This window comes from Periophthalmus magnuspinnatus, chromosome 1, assembly GCF_009829125.3.
Source record: "Periophthalmus magnuspinnatus isolate fPerMag1 chromosome 1, fPerMag1.2.pri, whole genome shotgun sequence".
NCBI classification, from domain to species: Eukaryota; Metazoa; Chordata; class Actinopteri; order Gobiiformes; family Gobiidae; genus Periophthalmus; species Periophthalmus magnuspinnatus.
In genome coordinates, this window is record NC_047126.1 from 21,234,801 (window position 1) to 21,252,653 (window position 17,853).

Genomic DNA, 17,853 nt, shown 5'->3' on the forward strand with positions numbered 1-17,853 from the left:
ATTATAAACATTAGTTCACACTCCTTCTTGTCCTTAAATACTATCTTTATCATTGTGAGATAGTGCCAGTGTTCATAAGTGGAATATTGCTCTTCTCATGCTTGTAGTTCCTAATGTGAATCACTTAATATTGCATAAATGCCAATGTTTTTATAGCATTTTTTATCATGCACGAGTAAGTTTGGCTGTCACGGACTGCAATGAAGCATATGGCATATTGTGTGTGTGTGCGTGTGTGTGCATGTCTGTGCGGGTGTGTGTGTGTGTGAGTGTGAGGGGGGTGGGGGGGGGGCACAGATGGATGATGGGTAGTTTTTCCATTAGTGACCGTTGGTGTGCAAAGATCAGCCATGTTTGTCCACACCAGAGATTAGATGATATACATGCACAGGAAGTATGAGGCACACACATACAGCTTATAACTGAGCTTCCTTTTCTAAAATTAGGTTTACTTGTATTTGTTTGAGTATTTTAAATAAATAAATGAATTCATAAATTCAGTGTTATGCTTTGAAAATTTTATCTTGAAATAATCTTATGATCCCCAACTTAAGCCCCACTTTAAGAACCACTTCCTAAAATGACAAAAGCCCTGGATTTTATGTTCTCTTCTGGTATATTTGTGTCTCATCTTAAGTAAACAAAGCACAACTCCAAATGGAACGTAAAAACTTAGGTTACTTAACATAACCTTGGTTCTATGAGTGTGCAACCACAGTATTTACAAAGATAATAATGATAAACCAGGTCAGCAAATCTGCAATCTGACCATCTTCTACCATAGACTTCTGACCTGTCCTCCAGCTCAGTGTTAGACTAACACTGCTCAATGTGTTTAAATTGCTCCTCATTAATACAGAGTATAGGATTTTGTGATGTTATCAAAACTTATTGTAACCGTTTTTTTCGGTGTTGTTCAGTTGGGTACACAATGAATGACCTGATCTTCGAGTGGCAGGAGAACGGTCCTGTGCAGGTGGCAGAAGGACTCACTTTGCCCCAATTCATCCTGAAAGATGAGTCCGACCTGCGCTACTGCACTAAGCACTACAATACAGGTGAGAATCATGGATCTATTAAAATAACTGGATAGGGCCAAAAAACTCAGAAAGCATTTTTCCCATAGCAATATAATATAAACCAAAACTGCTCATCTGACAGGGCACCTACAGCTTTCAAAAAGATTGTATTTTATGTCAATTTTGACCTATTTACAGAATATAACCTCAGCTCATAATCCAGTTGTCTTAAAAAAAAGGAGACCACACTCCTTGCACTCACTCGCATGGGAGAAGATGGTCGGCAGGCTGCACAGCCATCAGATGGTTAACCTAGAAATAAAGGTTAACCTAGAAATATGAGCCCCTGAGCTCGGCTCAATGGGCTGATCATGGGCCAATGGGCTAAGAGTACTGCAGAAAGTGCCACAATACTGCATACTACAATACAGGTACTACAATAAAAATACAGCAATATAGGTTTACTGCATCAAACACTGCACTACAGGTGAGATTCCTACAATACAGGTACTAATACACAAGTGCTATTATACAAGTAAGTATACTGCACCAAGCACTATAATACACTGCACTAAACACAGGTATTTATACTGTATTAAACACTACATGACAGGTAAGAGTCTACTAAAGAAAGTTCTACAATACAGGTATATTACACCAAACACTATAACACAATTATTTATACTGCAGAAGGTACTACAATACAGGTACAAAATACTTGAAACTGTTGTTATATCTGTTGCTGTTTAGTTTCACGGCTGCACACATACTTTTTATTCAAACAGCTAAAGGCAAAATAACAAAAATAACAAACACTGAACAGGTCGGAGCCACTGCCACTTTTCATCTGTCACAGTTTAGCTGCTGGAAACAAAGAGGGAGAAACAGGTGCAGGAGAGAGGGAGATAAAGCACAGGAGAGAGCGAGATAAAACAAGTTCCAGAGAGAGGATGGAGGGAGGAGAAGAAGAAAGAGAGGAAGAAAGATAAAGACAAAGGGAAAGATAAAGAAGTTGAGGGCTCTGGTCCCTCCCTGAAAAAAGTAACTATTAAGAAAGTTAAGACTGGGAGAGGAAAAGTGGACTGGAGAGAAACATGATAGAAAACGAAAGAAAGAGAGGAGCAAGGGAGATAAGATTAGAGCAAGTATAAAACCACTGAACATACCTGGATGGCTGAGGAATTACACAGATATAAGGCCACACAGAACACATATTATTTGTATTACTATTTTTGTGATAGTCTTGTAAATATTGGCACGCATACAAAATTAGATGCACAAAATATTTTAACCATAATTTTTGATATCCCAATCAAATGTAAATGTAAAATGAATGGCAGACCTCCACCCAGAGGACCCTACCCCACAGGCCTCTACCAGCAATTCAAATACACTTTTTGTTAGTTGTTGCCTTAGTTTTTTATTAAATGTTATTTAAGACGATAAAGCTCATTCCATTTTTTTTGCACTTATTAGCATTTCAAAGATTGTACACTTAACCTCCATTACATTACATTAGAAGTTTACTTTTGTTAATTACGTGTGTGTTGTCTCTGCTCCTTTCTGCTTGCATAGAGAAATTAGCAGTTTAAAATGTCACAAAGATAACACATATTTATCTGTCAACATGTAGCCTAAAGTGGCGCAAATACAAATAACATAACAGGCATATTATGTCGTTTGTCCGTGTGTGTTGCTGTAGGCCTTGTGTCTGGTTAAAATTAGGAACAAGTCTAGAATAGTTTAGGATAAGAAAACAGTTTGGGCTTGATTTAGTGTAAAACTATGTAAACTTTTGTAACGTTGCATTGAAGAAACAGTTGCAGACTTTGGCAGCCTTTTGGCATGGCCACTGTTTGTTTACTTTTAGGAACAGCAGGTTGGGTCCTCTGGGTGGAGGTCGGCAGCCAGATTCCTCTTGAAAAATTGCATTTTGATTTTTTTATTTACCTCAATTGTTTAGCCCTACTTAACAATGCCAGCTCACAATGTATCCAGTTTCTGTAGTGAACTTGCTGAAGTGAACTTATGTTTTTGAATCAACAAAAAAACATCTATATGAAAGAGCTGTATTTAGTGTTATCATGTTACAAAACTTCTGTCTTTCTCACTCTTCTTTAGACAATAAATTGTAATTTCCAACCCTAAATAATAATAGTTCTTTATATTCTTACACCAGTGCTGATATACAGTCAATGGTTTGGACACACTGTCTCATTCAGGTTTTAAGTTGATCACTTAATACGCTTTAGATACATAGAGAAGACATCAAATTTATGAAGCACAGTATGAAGAAAAATATTGGTACATAACTCAACAAAAAATATATATTTTTTATGTTTTAAATTTAAATTACTCAAAGTAGCCACCCTTTGTTTTGTCAATAGTGCTGCAAACCCTTGACCTTCTGTTAGTGAGCGTCATGATGAAGTCTCCTGAAATTCACTTCACAGGTGTCAGGGTCAAGAAACAACAAGAGTGTAAAAGCAAAGCAGAGCGGATCAAAGCAAAGGGTGGCTCTCTAAAAATAAAAAAATCTGAGACAAGTTTGAGTTGTTTTGATCCTATTTTTGTTTACTATATTCCATATGTATCTATTCATAGTTTTGATGCCTTCAGTGATACTCTACAATGTAAATAGTTATAGAAATAAAGAAAAAATTAAAATGTGTCCAAACTCTTGACTGGTAGATTCTAAAATTCAGGAAAGGTCCAATAGTGATGACTTTTTTTTCTTTTTGGTATAAATAAGTTTAAATGAGTATCTATTTTCACTGTTTTAGTATCAGTTAGTATCTGGGTATAGATTTTTGACTGGCCTAGTGTCTAACATTCTGTGTTCCTCAGGTAAATTCACCTGTATCGAGGTGCGCTTCCACCTGGAGCGTCAGATGGGATATTACCTCATCCAGATGTACATTCCTTCTCTTCTCATTGTGATCCTCTCCTGGGTCTCCTTCTGGATCAACATGGATGCTGCTCCGGCTCGTGTGGCTCTTGGCATCACCACGGTGCTCACCATGACGACACAGAGCTCCGGGTCGCGAACTTCATTGCCCAAGGTAACACACGGCAACTGCAGCACCAGTTAAATGTTTATTTGTCACTTTTCTTTGTCATTTGTGATAATCGTCCAAAAGGTATTGAAAAGGTGTACTCTAGTGAAAGTACAGTTACATGACTAAATTGTATAAAGTATACATGGAAAATACAACTCAAATTGCAAAACATGAGTAATTTAACAGTTTAAAGCTGAATTAAGATAACCATAATCTGTATTTTTAGGATGGAGCTTGAGTAACATGATTGATACTTTTACAGTGCTCAGTAACTTATATGACTGAAATCTATCTATCGCTTATGTATCTATCTCTTACATGCTAAGAGTATACGCAATTACATGTACATGTCTATAAATACAGTTGCTGGATGTTCCTGTCAGGGGCAGTTGGAGATGTTAGAATAATTCCTGGATCCAGGTCTTGAATTTGCCTTCGTCTGAATTGTAACTGGAGGATTTGACCTATTGTGCAAATTTCAGGGTTAAACCTAAACCATTTGGGGAATACCTGATCTTGTCTGATCAGTGGCAATACCAGGAGCTGCCAGAATGCCAGTCTCTCTTTTGTCAGTCTGCCCCAGGGAAGCTGTGGCTACAGTAGTAACGTACCACCACTGAGTGAATGAATAATGACAGGGTAAAGCCTGTTTAGTAAAGCCTGTCTAAGCGTCCAATAAAGCTCTCATCCCTTTTCTTTTAATACCCCTCTCTCTCTGTTTCTCTCTCTCCCTCTCCCCTTCACTCTTTCTCTTTTTCTGTCTTTCTTTTTTACCCCCCTCTCTTTTTCCTCTTCATCAGAAAATCATGTTGATTGTTAGGGTCACACGTGTGGCTCTGTTATCTTGTATGCATGAGTGTCTATCCTACATGTAACACTGCATTACATAACATTATTATCACTCTATCCTCTGCTCGCACACCACGCACCTCCTGCTTCTACCTCTCCTCTATACGTTTCCTCCTCTCTCTCCTCCCCCTCCCTTCCTCTTTCTTCCACATCTCCGTTCCTTCTCTTCCTATTCCTCCCCTTCCTTCCCCTTTCATCTCTCTTTTTACTCCTCTCTTCCCTCTCTCCCTCATACTTGCCTCCACTTCCCCCCCCCTTCCTTTCCCTCTCCTTTCTCCCACTCCTTTCCTCTCCTCTGCTCTCCTCCGTGTCTGTTCAGGTTAGGCGTTCCTTCTGTTCAGACACAGTTTTGCACTTGGGGATGTAGCCTCGCTCTGGAGCAGAGGCCAGAGAGCTGAAGAGGTCAGCAGCTGGGACTGGCTCCACACTGAGAATAAGGAATATTTAAAAATATTTATTCTTAGTTACAAAAACATCTGACTTGATGTATCTTTCATTTCTGTTATAATTTGGTGTTTTGGTTGTCAAGACTGTTGTCCAATCAGAAGAATCAGTTGGTTTCAACGTAATATGACTCTCTGATCTGAATCCTCATGACCTAAACCTAAGAACCTGCAGCCAATCATTAATCAGTGCTAGTGCAGCCTTTGCAGCTCAGTGAGGGAATTTTGGAAGTTCTTAGGTTTCATGTGAGGCATGGGCTGTCCATATACTGAGAATGAGAAAAATGTGTCCTCTATCTGCAGGATAAGGCACTGACAACCCAGGTTCAGTTGTGATGGTAAAGTTCATGGGAACAAGCAGCAGATTTTTTTTTTCATTTGAGCCATAATGACTGTCCAATATTGCTAAATCCTGTGTGTATCACCGATTAAGAAAAAATATAATGGAGAACAAAGTAAGTGCAAAACAGTCGGCTTATGTTGGGTCTTGAATCTAGGAGAAACAAAGGAGAAAGATGACTCAAACATGCATGAATCACTCTAAATACAACTTTGAGTGGGTAAATGAGAAGGGGAAACAATTATAACGGTTAAAAGCTCTTCAAAGTCAATTTTGCATATTATGTCTCCTTTAATGAAAAGAGATGACTCAATCTTGACTGAGACTAAATTGCTACAGAACACTAAAACAGATTAACAATTTGTCGTAAAAAAGAACAGACATTACAACATTGCTCACAGCCCTGAAAATACAAAATGACAAACATTATCAAAACAGGCCCAGATCATCACAGCTACAGTCTATTTTTAGGATTCACCAAATGCAGCGAAAAGAGAAGAGGAAAGAAGGGAGAGAGGATGAGAGGAGGATAGGAAGAGAGGAGGAGGTAGGAGATAAGGTAAAGAGTGGAGAGAGAAGGGTTTAAGAGAGGGGGAGAAAAGGAGGGAAAGTGAAATCCCCTGAAGTTGTTGGGCATTTCATATGGAGTTAGATCAAGAATGACTTTGCAGGGCCAAAATTCAAAAATGCTCCAATAACTCCTGAGTCATATTTGAAGTATTTACTGTTTACTACTATAATCAGAACTAATCTAATCAAGTACAAAACTGGACTAAACCAGTCCAAGCCAAGGACGTGGGGTGGCACAGTGGCTCACTGTGAGGTTTTAGGTTTGATTCCTGAGCGCCCTGGAAATTTTGTGCCGAATTTTAATGGATTCTGAGCACTCCAGTTTCTCCCATCAACCCAAAACATGCACCACAGGTAAAATCCTCTAGCTAAGATAGTCCTCCTGACCAAAGCTAGAAATAAGATCACGGAGAAGGGTCCCATGCGAGATGCTGTGGCACCCACTGCTCCTGACAAGTTGCCTCAGTAGCATTGAAGTATGGGTCAAATGCAGAGGACAAGTTGTTCTATCCGAGGTTTAAACCAGCTCTATCCCAGGTCAAACCCAGGTCTAAATCAGATATAAACCCAGTCTAAACCACGTCTGCACTGGGCCTAAGACAGGTCTACCCCAGGTTTAAACCAGGTCTTAACCAGGTCTAACCCCTTTGTCTCCTCTGTAAATGATCATGTGTGAACGCTATAAACATCTGGATGGACAGGTCTAAACAGTCAATCTCAGGTCTATGTCAGGACAAATCCCGGTCTAATCCAGGTCTAAACCATGTCTAAACCATGTCTAAACCATGTCTAAACCAGGTCTAACCTTTGTCTCTCATTGCAGGTGTCATATGTGAAGGCCATAGACATCTGGATGGCAGTTTGCCTCTTGTTCGTCTTCTCTGCTCTGCTTGAATATGCTGCAGTGAATTTTGTATCGAGACAACACAAAGAACTACTGCGATTCAGACGCCATTACAAGCCCAAGACCAAGGTATGGACAAAGACTTTATACATTATTACAAAATCTCCGAATCAGGCAAACAGGTAGATTAAGTAGAATGGTCAGAATTAGAAAGTCACAAATGTTTCAAAATGTTATGTTTAAAATGAACTGAGGCCAGTTGCTAGAGGTCAGTTTAGTTTAAGTTTGTGGCAACTTCAGTATTAGTTTGAGCAAACTTTGAGCAAAAGTTTTCTGTCACTGAAAAAAGGTTTGGTTTAGTTCAGTGTGTAACAGTAACAGACTCCACATGGCTGCCCTGAGGGGTACTACAAAGCTGGTTGGACATAGCCAGACTTTAATTCAGTGAGCTGGCTTCTCAAAGCCCGATCCTCAGCTCAGAGATAACAAATGTCACAAAGCCGGTTAGCCAGAGAATTTATAAAGCCAAAGTTTGAGCTTCAGTCTCACAGGGAAAAAGGTGCATGTGCCACATCATTTGACCAGTTTTACTCAGAGAACGGGCCATCTGCTGAACAGCTGATTACAAAATATTGAAGTACAAAAGCTGTTCAAACCAAACAAAGTAGATTTCTGTGAAATCGATCCATATCTAGCCAGTTTTATTTTCTTCTACTTCTTCATACTTTTCACCAATTGCATTTTAATGATGTGTAGCCTGTAAATATTTTGGAAAAAGAAAGATTGCTACTCATTATAAACACAGTGTATATTGAGTAGTGATCTGTGCTGCACAACAATGGGATATAAACTTGTGAATTTGGAGATGGACTTTTTCTCTGAGGACCAAAGAAAGCGATCTTGTAAAAGACTGAAGAGCTGTGTGTCAGAGCGCCCCCTCTGGCAAATGCTGTGCTTTTGAGCCTCAGTGAGTTAAACTCCCTATCTGCTCATGATACAAGTGAGCAGGTTTATTGCAGTGTATAACTACTGCCCAACCACTCAAACTACAATGCAGAAATATATGTGCATTGTATACATATATGTGCACAAAGACATGTTAAAAGAGAGACATATGTGATCTAATTCCTAAGCCGGGCTCTTAACCTGCTCCGGACCAGGTTAACTCTGTAGCCTCGGTTGCTAGAGTGATCTTACCGTGCTGAAAAGTGAGCCGCCTTTGTGACACAGGAAATCTAGGGTTTGAGCTTGACTAACCCAGCTTAGCCACCTATCTCGTTTCATTGTATGCCCCTCTACATTGGACCTGGGTAAGATCTGGTTAAGAGTTTGAAAACACAATATGGACCAATCAGCTGTGAGCTCAGTGACATGTGACACATCTTAACTCAAACCTTTGGGTCAGGACCTTATTTATTTAATATAATTATTTATTAAAGATTTTAGTAAGTCATTTGAATCTCACAATACATCCATCCATCCATCCATCCATTTTCTTCCGCTTATCCGGGGCCGGGTCGCGGGGGCAGCAGTCTAAGCAGGGACTCCCAGACTTCCCTCACCCCGGACACGTCCTCCAGCTCCTCCGGTGGGACCCCAAGGCGTTCCCAGGCCAGCCGAGAGACATAGTCCCTCCAGCGTGTCCTGGGTCTTCCCCGGGGCCTCCTCCCGGTGGGACATGCCCAGAACACCTCCCTAGGGAGGCGTCCAGGAGGCATCCTGAGCAGATGCCCGAGCCACCTCAGCTGGTTCCTCTCAACGTGTAGGAGCAGCGGCTCTACTCCGAGCTCCTCCCGTGTGACCGAGCTCCTCACCCTATCCCTAAGGGTGCGCCCGGCCACTCTGTGGAGGAAGCCCATTTCAGCCGCTTGTATCCGCGATCTTGTCCTTTCGGTCATTACCCAAAGCTCATGACCATAGGTGAGGGTAGGAACGTAGATTGACCGGTAAATCGAGAGCTTCGCCTTCAGGCTCAGCTCCTTCTTTACCACAACGGACCGATACAGCGACCGCATCACTGCAGACGCTGCACCGATCCGCCTGTCAATCTCCTGCTCCATCCTTCCCTCACTCGTGAACAAGACCCCGAGATACTTGAACTCCTCCACTTGGGGCAGAGACTCACCACCCACCCGGAGAGAGCAAACCACCTTTTTCCGGTCGAGAACCATGGCCTCGGATTTGGAGGAGCTGATTCTCATCCCAGCCGCTTCACACTCGGCTGCAAACCGCCCCAGTGCCTGCTGCAGGTCCTGGCTCGAAGAAGCCATCAGGACAACATCATCTGCAAACAGCAGAGATGAAATCCTGTGGTTCCCAAACCAGACCCCCTCCGGCCCCTGGCTGCGCCTAGAAATTCTGTCCATAAATATAATGAACAGAACCGGTGACAAAGGGCAGCCCTGGTGGAGTCCAACATGCACCGGGAACAGGTCTGACTTACTGCCGGCAATGCGAACACAGCTCCTGCTCCGGTCATACAGGGACCGGACAGCCCTTAGCAAAGAGCCCCGGACCCCATACTCCCAGAGCACCCCCCAAAGGACACCACGAGGGACACGGTCGAATGCCTTCTCCAAATCCACAAAACACATGTGGACTGGTTGGGCAAACTCCCATGAACCCTCGAGGACCCGATGAAGAGTATAGAGCTGGTCCAGTGTTCCACGACCAGGACGAAAACCACACTGCTCCTCCTGAATCCGAGGTTCGACTATCGGTCGGATTCTCCTCTCCAGTACCCTGGAATAGACCTTACCGGGAAGGCTGAGGAGTGTGATTCCCCTGTAATTGGAACACACCCTCCGGTCCCCCTTCTTATACAGAGGGACCACCACCCCGGTCTGCCATTCCACAGGTACTGTCCCCGACCGCCACGCGATGTTGCAGAGACGTGTCAGCCAAGACAGTCCCACAACATCCAGAGACTTGAGGTACTCAGGACGGATCTCGTCCACCCCCGGAGCCTTGCCACCGAGGAGCTTGCCAACCACCTCATTGACTTCAGCCAGGGTGATGGACGAGTCCGCCTCTGGGTCCCCAGTTTCTGCTTCCTCCTCGGAAGACGTGACAGTGGGATTGAGGAGATCCTCAAAGTATTCCTTCCACCGCCCGACAACATCCCCAGTCGAAGTCAGCAGCTCTCCACCCGCACTGTAAACAGTGTTGGTGAAGCACTGCTTTCCCCTCCTGAGGCGTCGGACGGTTTGCCAGAATCTCTTTGAGGCCGTCCGATAGTCCTCCTCCATGGCCTCCCCGAACTCCTCCCAACCCCGAGTTTTTGCCTCTGCGACTGCCCGAGCCGCGGCACGCTTGGCCCGCCTGTACTCATCAGCTGCCTCAGGAGTCCCACGAGCCAACAAGGCTCGATAGGACTCCTTCTTCAGCTTGACGGCATCCCTTACTTCCGGTGTCCACCACCGGGTTCGGGGATTGCCGCCGCGACAAGCACCACAGACCTTACGACCACAGCTACGAGCAGCCGCATCGGCAATAGAGGTGGAGAACATGGCCCACTCGGAGTCCATGTCTCCAACCTCCCCCGGGATCAGGGAGAAGCTCTCCCGGAGGTGGGAGTTGAAGACCCCCCTGACAGAGGGCTCCGCCAGACGTTCCCAGCAGACCCTCACAATGCGCTTGGGCCTGCCAGGTCTGTCCGGCTTCCTCCTCCGCCAGCGGATCCAACTCACCACCAGGTGGTGATCAGTTGACAGCTCAGCCCCTCTCTTCACCCGAGTGTCCAAGACACGTGGTCGAAGGTCAGATGACACGACAACAAAGTCGATCATCGACCTCCGACCTAGAGTGTCCTGGTGCCATGTGCACCGATGGACACCCTTGTGCTCGAACATGGTGTTTGTTATGGACAAGCTGTGACTAGCACAGAAGTCCAATAACAAAACACCGCTCGGGTTCAGATCGGGGAGGCCGTTCCTCCCAATCACGCCCCTCCAAGTGTCACTGTCGTTACCCACATGGGCGTTGAAGTCCCCCAGGAGAACAACGGAGTCCCCGGTTGGTGCACTGTCTAGTACCCCTCCCAGGGACTCCAAGAAGGCCGGGTACTCTGCACTGCTGTTTGGCCCGTAGGCCGACACAACAGTGAGAGACCTGTCCCCGACCCGAAGGTGCAGGGACCCGACCCTCTCGTTCACCGGAGTGAACCCCAACACGCAGCGGCTGAGCTGTGGGGCAATGAGCAAGCCCACACCAGCTCGCCGCCGCTCCCCGCGGGCAACGCCAGAGAAATGGAGAGTCCAACCCCTCTCAAGAAGTTGGGTTCCAGAGCCCAAGCTGTGCGTGGAGGTGAGGCCGACTATATCTAGCCGGTAACGCTCAACCTCCCGCACAAGCTCAGGCTCCTTCCCCCCCAGCGAGGTGACATTCCATGTCCCCAGAGCTAGTCTCCATGTCCGGAGATCCGGTCGTCGAGGTCCCCGCCTTCGACTGCTGCCCGGATCTCTCCGCACCCGCCCCTCATGGCTCCTCCCGCAGGTGGTGGGTCCACGGGATCTCACAATACATGTTTATGCATTTGATACATTTGAATATGTTTAATCTCATTTAAAATCATTCAGTCTTTATATGTCTCACGGTGTGTTCAAAGACTAGGTTAGTCCAACGTTTCAGCTGCAGGGTTCATCAACAAAATATTTTTCCTGGTCAAACTAGGTCCCAGGGTATCCTCATGAACAATGCTGACATCTGGTGGCCACTTATAAAAATTACAACTACTGTACACAGATGTTGTACAGGCCCAAGAAGAGATGTGTGATTCTCAGCTCGTGAGAATGATGAACAAAGATATGACTTTGCATGAACACCTTATTTGTTTAATGATTGAAGTCAGTTGTGCATGTTAACTGCATAATAAACCTATGCATGCCTGTTACTGCATCTCACTATGTTGTCTTTGTGCCATCCTTCACTGTCTTAGGATGAGCCACTGCATGATGTAGAGACTTTTCAGTCAACTTAAAAGCTATATTATGCAATAGAAAAATGTCATACTGTAAAATACATTCAGTAGTAAGATTTAGGGATAGGCAAAGTGCTAAAAGAACCCTAACCTTTTTTTAATTAAAGTCACTTTCTTCTGAAAGGTTACACTTCAATGCAATTGGTTAAATCCACTTGTCACTCACATCCCAAAATAGCATATTTCCCCTTTAGATACAAGAACATGAAGTTGTGTTCTGAAAATTTTTATTTTATGTAGTTTTCAACATTGCAAAAGTTGACTGAAAGTTTGGCGTTTGACATTTCTCATTTCTTTTCTGTTATATATTTTAGTTGTATTATTGTGTTTATATTTGTGTTTTGTGTTTGTTTTTGCTTGTGGGTGCATGCTGGTGCTAGTCCATCCCGGGTGCTGTAGACCCAGAGGAGCTGGCTGAGTCCCTGAGGAGAGTCACCAACAATGGGCACAGGGCCTCAGAGCCTTTGTACGGGTCTATGGGCAATCTGTACTCCAACCACCAACTTGTACCACCAATACAACCACCAGTACCACTACCACAAGTACCTCAAGTACCTCAGCTTCAGCAGCTCCAGCAACTCCAGCACAGGGTAAAGACCAGGACAATGAGTCATACTTGCATCACGAGTGTCACGCATGTTTTGTCTGTTTGCCTACATGTGAATATATTGGTTCTTTTTGCCTATTTTGCATCAACTTCACTCTCTGTAGTATGTATTCCACCTGTATTGTACTCCATGTTTGGCAAAGTCTGTAAACTTCACAGCAAAGCTGTAGCCAAGTGATTCCTGATGGATAGATGACAGCGGATAGACCACAAATTTTCACAAATCTGCAGTGTTTTGAGATTGGACTGGCCTCTTTTAGACGCCAATGAGTCAAGTGTTCATTCAATCTGAGCTCCGCTGAAAACGGTGGAAGAGGTCGTTTCTCTGGAAAAGTAGTACTCTGTTCGAAGGGCTTTACTATAGTAGAGACCCTATCAAGAAAGATGAGGCTTTTGTGCCTTGAACACAAAACTTCCCTGACCTTCCCTGATCTGTAAAATATAAAATCTTTTATTTCCAGGAGGCAGAAATACAGGAGAGTCGGTTGGCCATTACATCCACTCCGAGTTCCAACAAAGACCCCAAGACCTCCATAAACCACGCCCTGAGCTCCTCCACAAACCCAGGCCCAGAGCCAGGGCCCAACGGGGCGACTGCCACAACAGCAGCCACCACAGGAGGGCGCAGCGTAGAAGAGATGAGGAAACTTTTCATCGACCGAGCCAAAAAGATAGACACAGTATCCAGGGCGGGCTTCCCTTTAGCCTTCCTGTTCTTTAATATCTTTTACTGGGTTCTCTATAAGATCCTGAGACATGAGGACTTCCACATGCAGTAGATAAAGTACTTTTATAATGTAATGCAATGGACTTGTACAGTTTAAAGTATTTTTGTGGCTGTTCAAGACACCATTTTCACTTTGTACATGTTGAAGCTATGATATGTTCACTTTGATTTTGTATTCTAGTAATTATAATGCTTTAAATTCATCACAGGTGGAATAAGAAAAAATCACCCAAGTAGAAGTAACAAGTAGTGCTCAATAGAGTTAAAAGTGCACTATGTAACTTTCCTGCTTGCTTGACCGGTAATGTTCCAGAGTATTGCATTAAACATATCCATCTTAATGCAATTACATAGTGCACCTTTAATGTAATATGTCAAAACATAAAATAATGCACAAAAACTAGCATTTTTAAATAATATTTTAAAAGTAAAGGAGCAGTGTAAGAAATATAAATGTTGAAACCATTAATTATTGTTAACACAAATCCTTAGCCACTCATAGACTTGCTCAGTTGAAAAGCTACCAAAAACTATTACTCAAGTAAGAGTACTGTTAGTTCAAAGAATATTACTAGATAGAAAAATGCATAACTTATTCAAGTATTAGTGAGCACGTGCACACTTCTTAGACATGAGCATAGATTTTTAAGAAAAATAACGATATGATATCCTGGCCACATTTGTCCTGTGGTAGACTGATAAGGAGTGGCTTCAAATCTGCACATACAACTTTTTCTTACTCTGACAGCCAAAGTGTGCAATGTCTTGCCAAAGGACATAACAACAGTATGTACTACCAGTTGCCATAACTACCAACTTTTGGCATAGTGGGCGTACATTTCTAGCAACTTGATTTATTTTAAATTGAACTCATTTTAAAACTACAAAACAATCCAATAAGTGGTTTTAAAGTGCATCCAGCTTGTGCAATGGTCATATATTTTGAATACACATGGTTCTATATGTATGAACTGGTTTACATGATTAGTGCCAACTTTGTAAATATGCATTCTTCCTTGTGAGATAAAAATGTTCCTTTATCTTGTACTTTTTAATCACTGTGAAAAACAACCACCGGAGACTGGACCTTAGACCTAAGACCCAAGGATTTAAACTGGTCCTGGGTTGGGTTTATGTTGCATTGCATTGTGGGAAATATGTCTGAGAAACAGCTGACCTGCTTTGGGATCAGTAGATAACATTGTCTCTGTACTGCACACAGCTAAACTCGTAAAAAGATTGATGCACAATGGAATGGACAAAACATGCAAATATAAAACTGCACATACACTATTCAGATGATAATATTAATTATTTATGAATGAGATTGTGAATTTGCAAGTTGAGTAGTTTCAGATGGCATCATTCTGTTTTTTTGTAGTGTTAAATTTGAAATTGGACACTTTTTTTTCTAGTTGCTAGATATAAATGTGTAATGCCATACTGTGGAACATTCCAGTCAAAGCAATGACATCTCCATTCCAAATGACAATGCAGTTTTGCCTTCACTAATGCATTTATCTTATAGCGTCTTGATGCTATTAGCAGGGCTGCTAGTGCCCATTTCAACATGCTGCATTCCATTTTGTGTTGCCAGCAGATGGCTTTAACAATTATAATTCCCAATGTCTACGGTATAATTTTGGTTATATGAAACATAACAAACAGATTAAAAGTTTACATACACCACTCAAAGAAGCATACCATTACTAATCACCTCTGATTCACATAAACAGACCTGTTAAACTTGTTTACATGTTTTACTGAGGGTTGGTGCAATTGTCTGTTTTTTGTTGACTTTTTGGTTCATGTTTCTGTACAGTTACATGTAGTAACATGTAGTTGAAAAAAGGACCATGTATAAATGTGTATGTTGTTATACAGTTGAGGTTGAATTTAAAAAGTGTGATTTTAATATTGAACAGGGCCATCCATAAAATCTATTACTTTGTCTTGAATTGTTAATTGCAGAAGAAGTAGCTTTTAATTTTTAGATAATTCCACTAAAATAAAAAGTCAAAATATATTTAGAGAAATTATTTTAAAAGCAAAGGTGTCAATACACATGGATCTGTGTATGTTATTGATTATTCTATTTCTGTATCTCATGGTATGAGATACAGATGCTATTTCTCTCAATTGTAATTGTATTGTATTCATAGTAAAGGTTAACGTGCAGGGCTATTGCAATAACAAATACTACCACCAGATGTCACCAAAATACTTTCTGCACTTTCAAACATCAGATCATGAGCCAGTCTTGACAAATGTGTTTTATTTTATTTTTATATATTTATTTTTTAAGGTGTTGATTCTCAAACTAATTATTTTAAAAGCTGTACTAATTTAATTTTACTTTCACTTTGTGACAGCTAAAAGTGACAATAGATTTAGTGAGTTATTATTCAAATATGTCTTATTCTGTTAAATAAAAGTCTTGCACTGGAGCAGTATTTTTCTTCTAACTTTAAAGGTGCACTGTATAACTTTGCTAGCGCAGTGTCCAAAACCACGTTTTTTTCTACAGAGGTGTTATTGTTTGCTTGAAATTGTTCAGAGTATAACATTAAATATATCTTATCTTTCATGTATTCAGTTACAGCTATTGCTTAGAAAAAAATCATTAAAAAAACATGCATTCTTCTGTGAGCAGGCTTGCCTCTCCTCAGATCTGACCTGTAACTTGGCCTGGTGGTGTCACATGCTTGTCTAGTAATAGGTTTAATGCCAAACAATAATCTTCAAATGTTATGATAAAAATAAATAAAATGACAAATTGTTTATGATTAATATCTCTGTAATTACTGGATTTATCCACATGACACATGTGTCATGTGTCATGTATGAATGTATCTGAGTAAATTTAGTCTTGCCCCAGTACAGATAGATTGTATAATCTCTTGAGGTCAAAATAAGTCCACTGTCAGCTCTTAGAAAGTGTTTTATTGTCTGAGAATCAGGAAGTGCATACTAGTTGTTTTTGGCGTTGCCACTCTGGTCTCTAACAGTTGTGAAAAACAGTTATAAACTATTAACAAGCTCAGAATGAAAGAAAGAATGAAAGGTAAGTCAGGACCACTACAGACTGTTTAAAATGCTACTGCTGTTTTTCATGTTTTTAAGGCCGTACAAATCAAGCACAGCATGTTTCAGACACAAGATGAATACAATAGGAGATGATGTTTAAGGCCCTCATTCCTGTTCAAAGATGGATTGTCTTTCCTAACAAAAACTTCTTCTTTAACTCCCCATTCAAACCATTTATTTTCTTTGGCTAAGGTCCGTACTTCACCACTCCTCAGCCACATCAACCACTCCTTCGAAGATATCACCCATTAGGGGCCTGAAGAATTGTGCTAAGTATGACTCAGGCACAGTTCACACTTAGTGTAGCTCATTAGACCGAGCCTACATACAGAAACTGTAAACAATAGGTGTGTTAGTTTCTGTGTAGTTAGCTCATCCCTTCAGATACATGCAAGATAGTGTCCAACAGCAATCTGACCAGAACTGAAGAAGCAGCTTGGATGAACAGCTAAACGTTTTCACTCCAAAATATATACACCGCTGGATTCATTTGGATCATCTCAGTCCTGGAATTGCCAATCTCAAACAAAAGATAAAAGTCAGCTGTTAACTTGAAAACATCAATATCACAAGGTGGAACAGAGCAGTTTGAGCTTTGAGATGTAACAGACTAATAATAAAGTGTTACTCAAACATGTGTGAATGAAACAAAACACAACTACAGGTCTGTTTTTGATGAGGTAACAACATTCCAACATGCTCAAAGCTCAGAAGAGGGAATACAGGAGTGTAATATAGGACCTTTAATGAGTCAAAAAAAAAAAAAGCTCATTAAAATTGTAAACGTCTTTGTTTTTTATTATGCATTTCACAAAACTTTATGGTATTTTCTGCCTGTGTATGCTATGCTAGCCATGTGCTTTTGACACTATAACAGGCAGAGACCTGTTTCATTTGTGTAAGCTCCTCTTCACATTCTGCACAGAGACCAGTTGTGTAACATGTGTACTGTAAAAAAGTACAGCAAGTATTTCGAGAGGGGTGTGTGAAAGACAGAGGAGAGAAGGAAGGAAACAGAACTAAGTTAAATACATAACTATTTTAGTGAGTGAGAGCTAGAGAGAGGGGGGAGAGGGGTAAAAGGTGAGAAGGAGGGGAAAGGGAGGGAGAGCAGAACTAAGTAAACTATTTTGTAAAAGAGACTGAGAGAGGAGTGGGACAGAGGGAGAGGAGAGAGCGAGAGGAAAAAGAGAGGGGTGAGAGGGAGAGACAGGGGACAAACTAAAGTAGGGAAGGAGGTATGGACGTAACTATTTAATGCAACAGGACTTTATTTCTGAAGCACTTTATGAACTTTATAAAGAGTCGACTTGCCTGAAAAATAACTTAC

General features: G+C 41.9%; 1 protein-coding gene across 2 annotated transcripts in view; it reads left to right on the forward strand.

Moving 5' to 3' along the window:
• Positions 1-15,882, forward strand: part of glra3 (glycine receptor, alpha 3) — a 46,929-nt gene extending 31,047 nt beyond the window's left edge. The window contains exons 6-10 of one of the 2 annotated variants that reach the window (XM_055229284.1): positions 921-1,058; positions 3,867-4,081; positions 7,104-7,253; positions 12,483-12,692; positions 13,171-15,882. In XM_055229284.1, coding sequence (XP_055085259.1) covers positions 921-1,058; positions 3,867-4,081; positions 7,104-7,253; positions 12,483-12,692; positions 13,171-13,488 — 1,031 coding nt within the window. In that variant the 3' untranslated portion in view covers positions 13,489-15,882. The remainder of the gene's footprint in view (positions 1-920; positions 1,059-3,866; positions 4,082-7,103; positions 7,254-12,482; positions 12,693-13,170) is intronic. The other variant, XM_055229299.1, reaches the window with a different exon arrangement.
• The last annotated feature ends 1,971 nt before the right edge of the window (positions 15,883-17,853 follow it).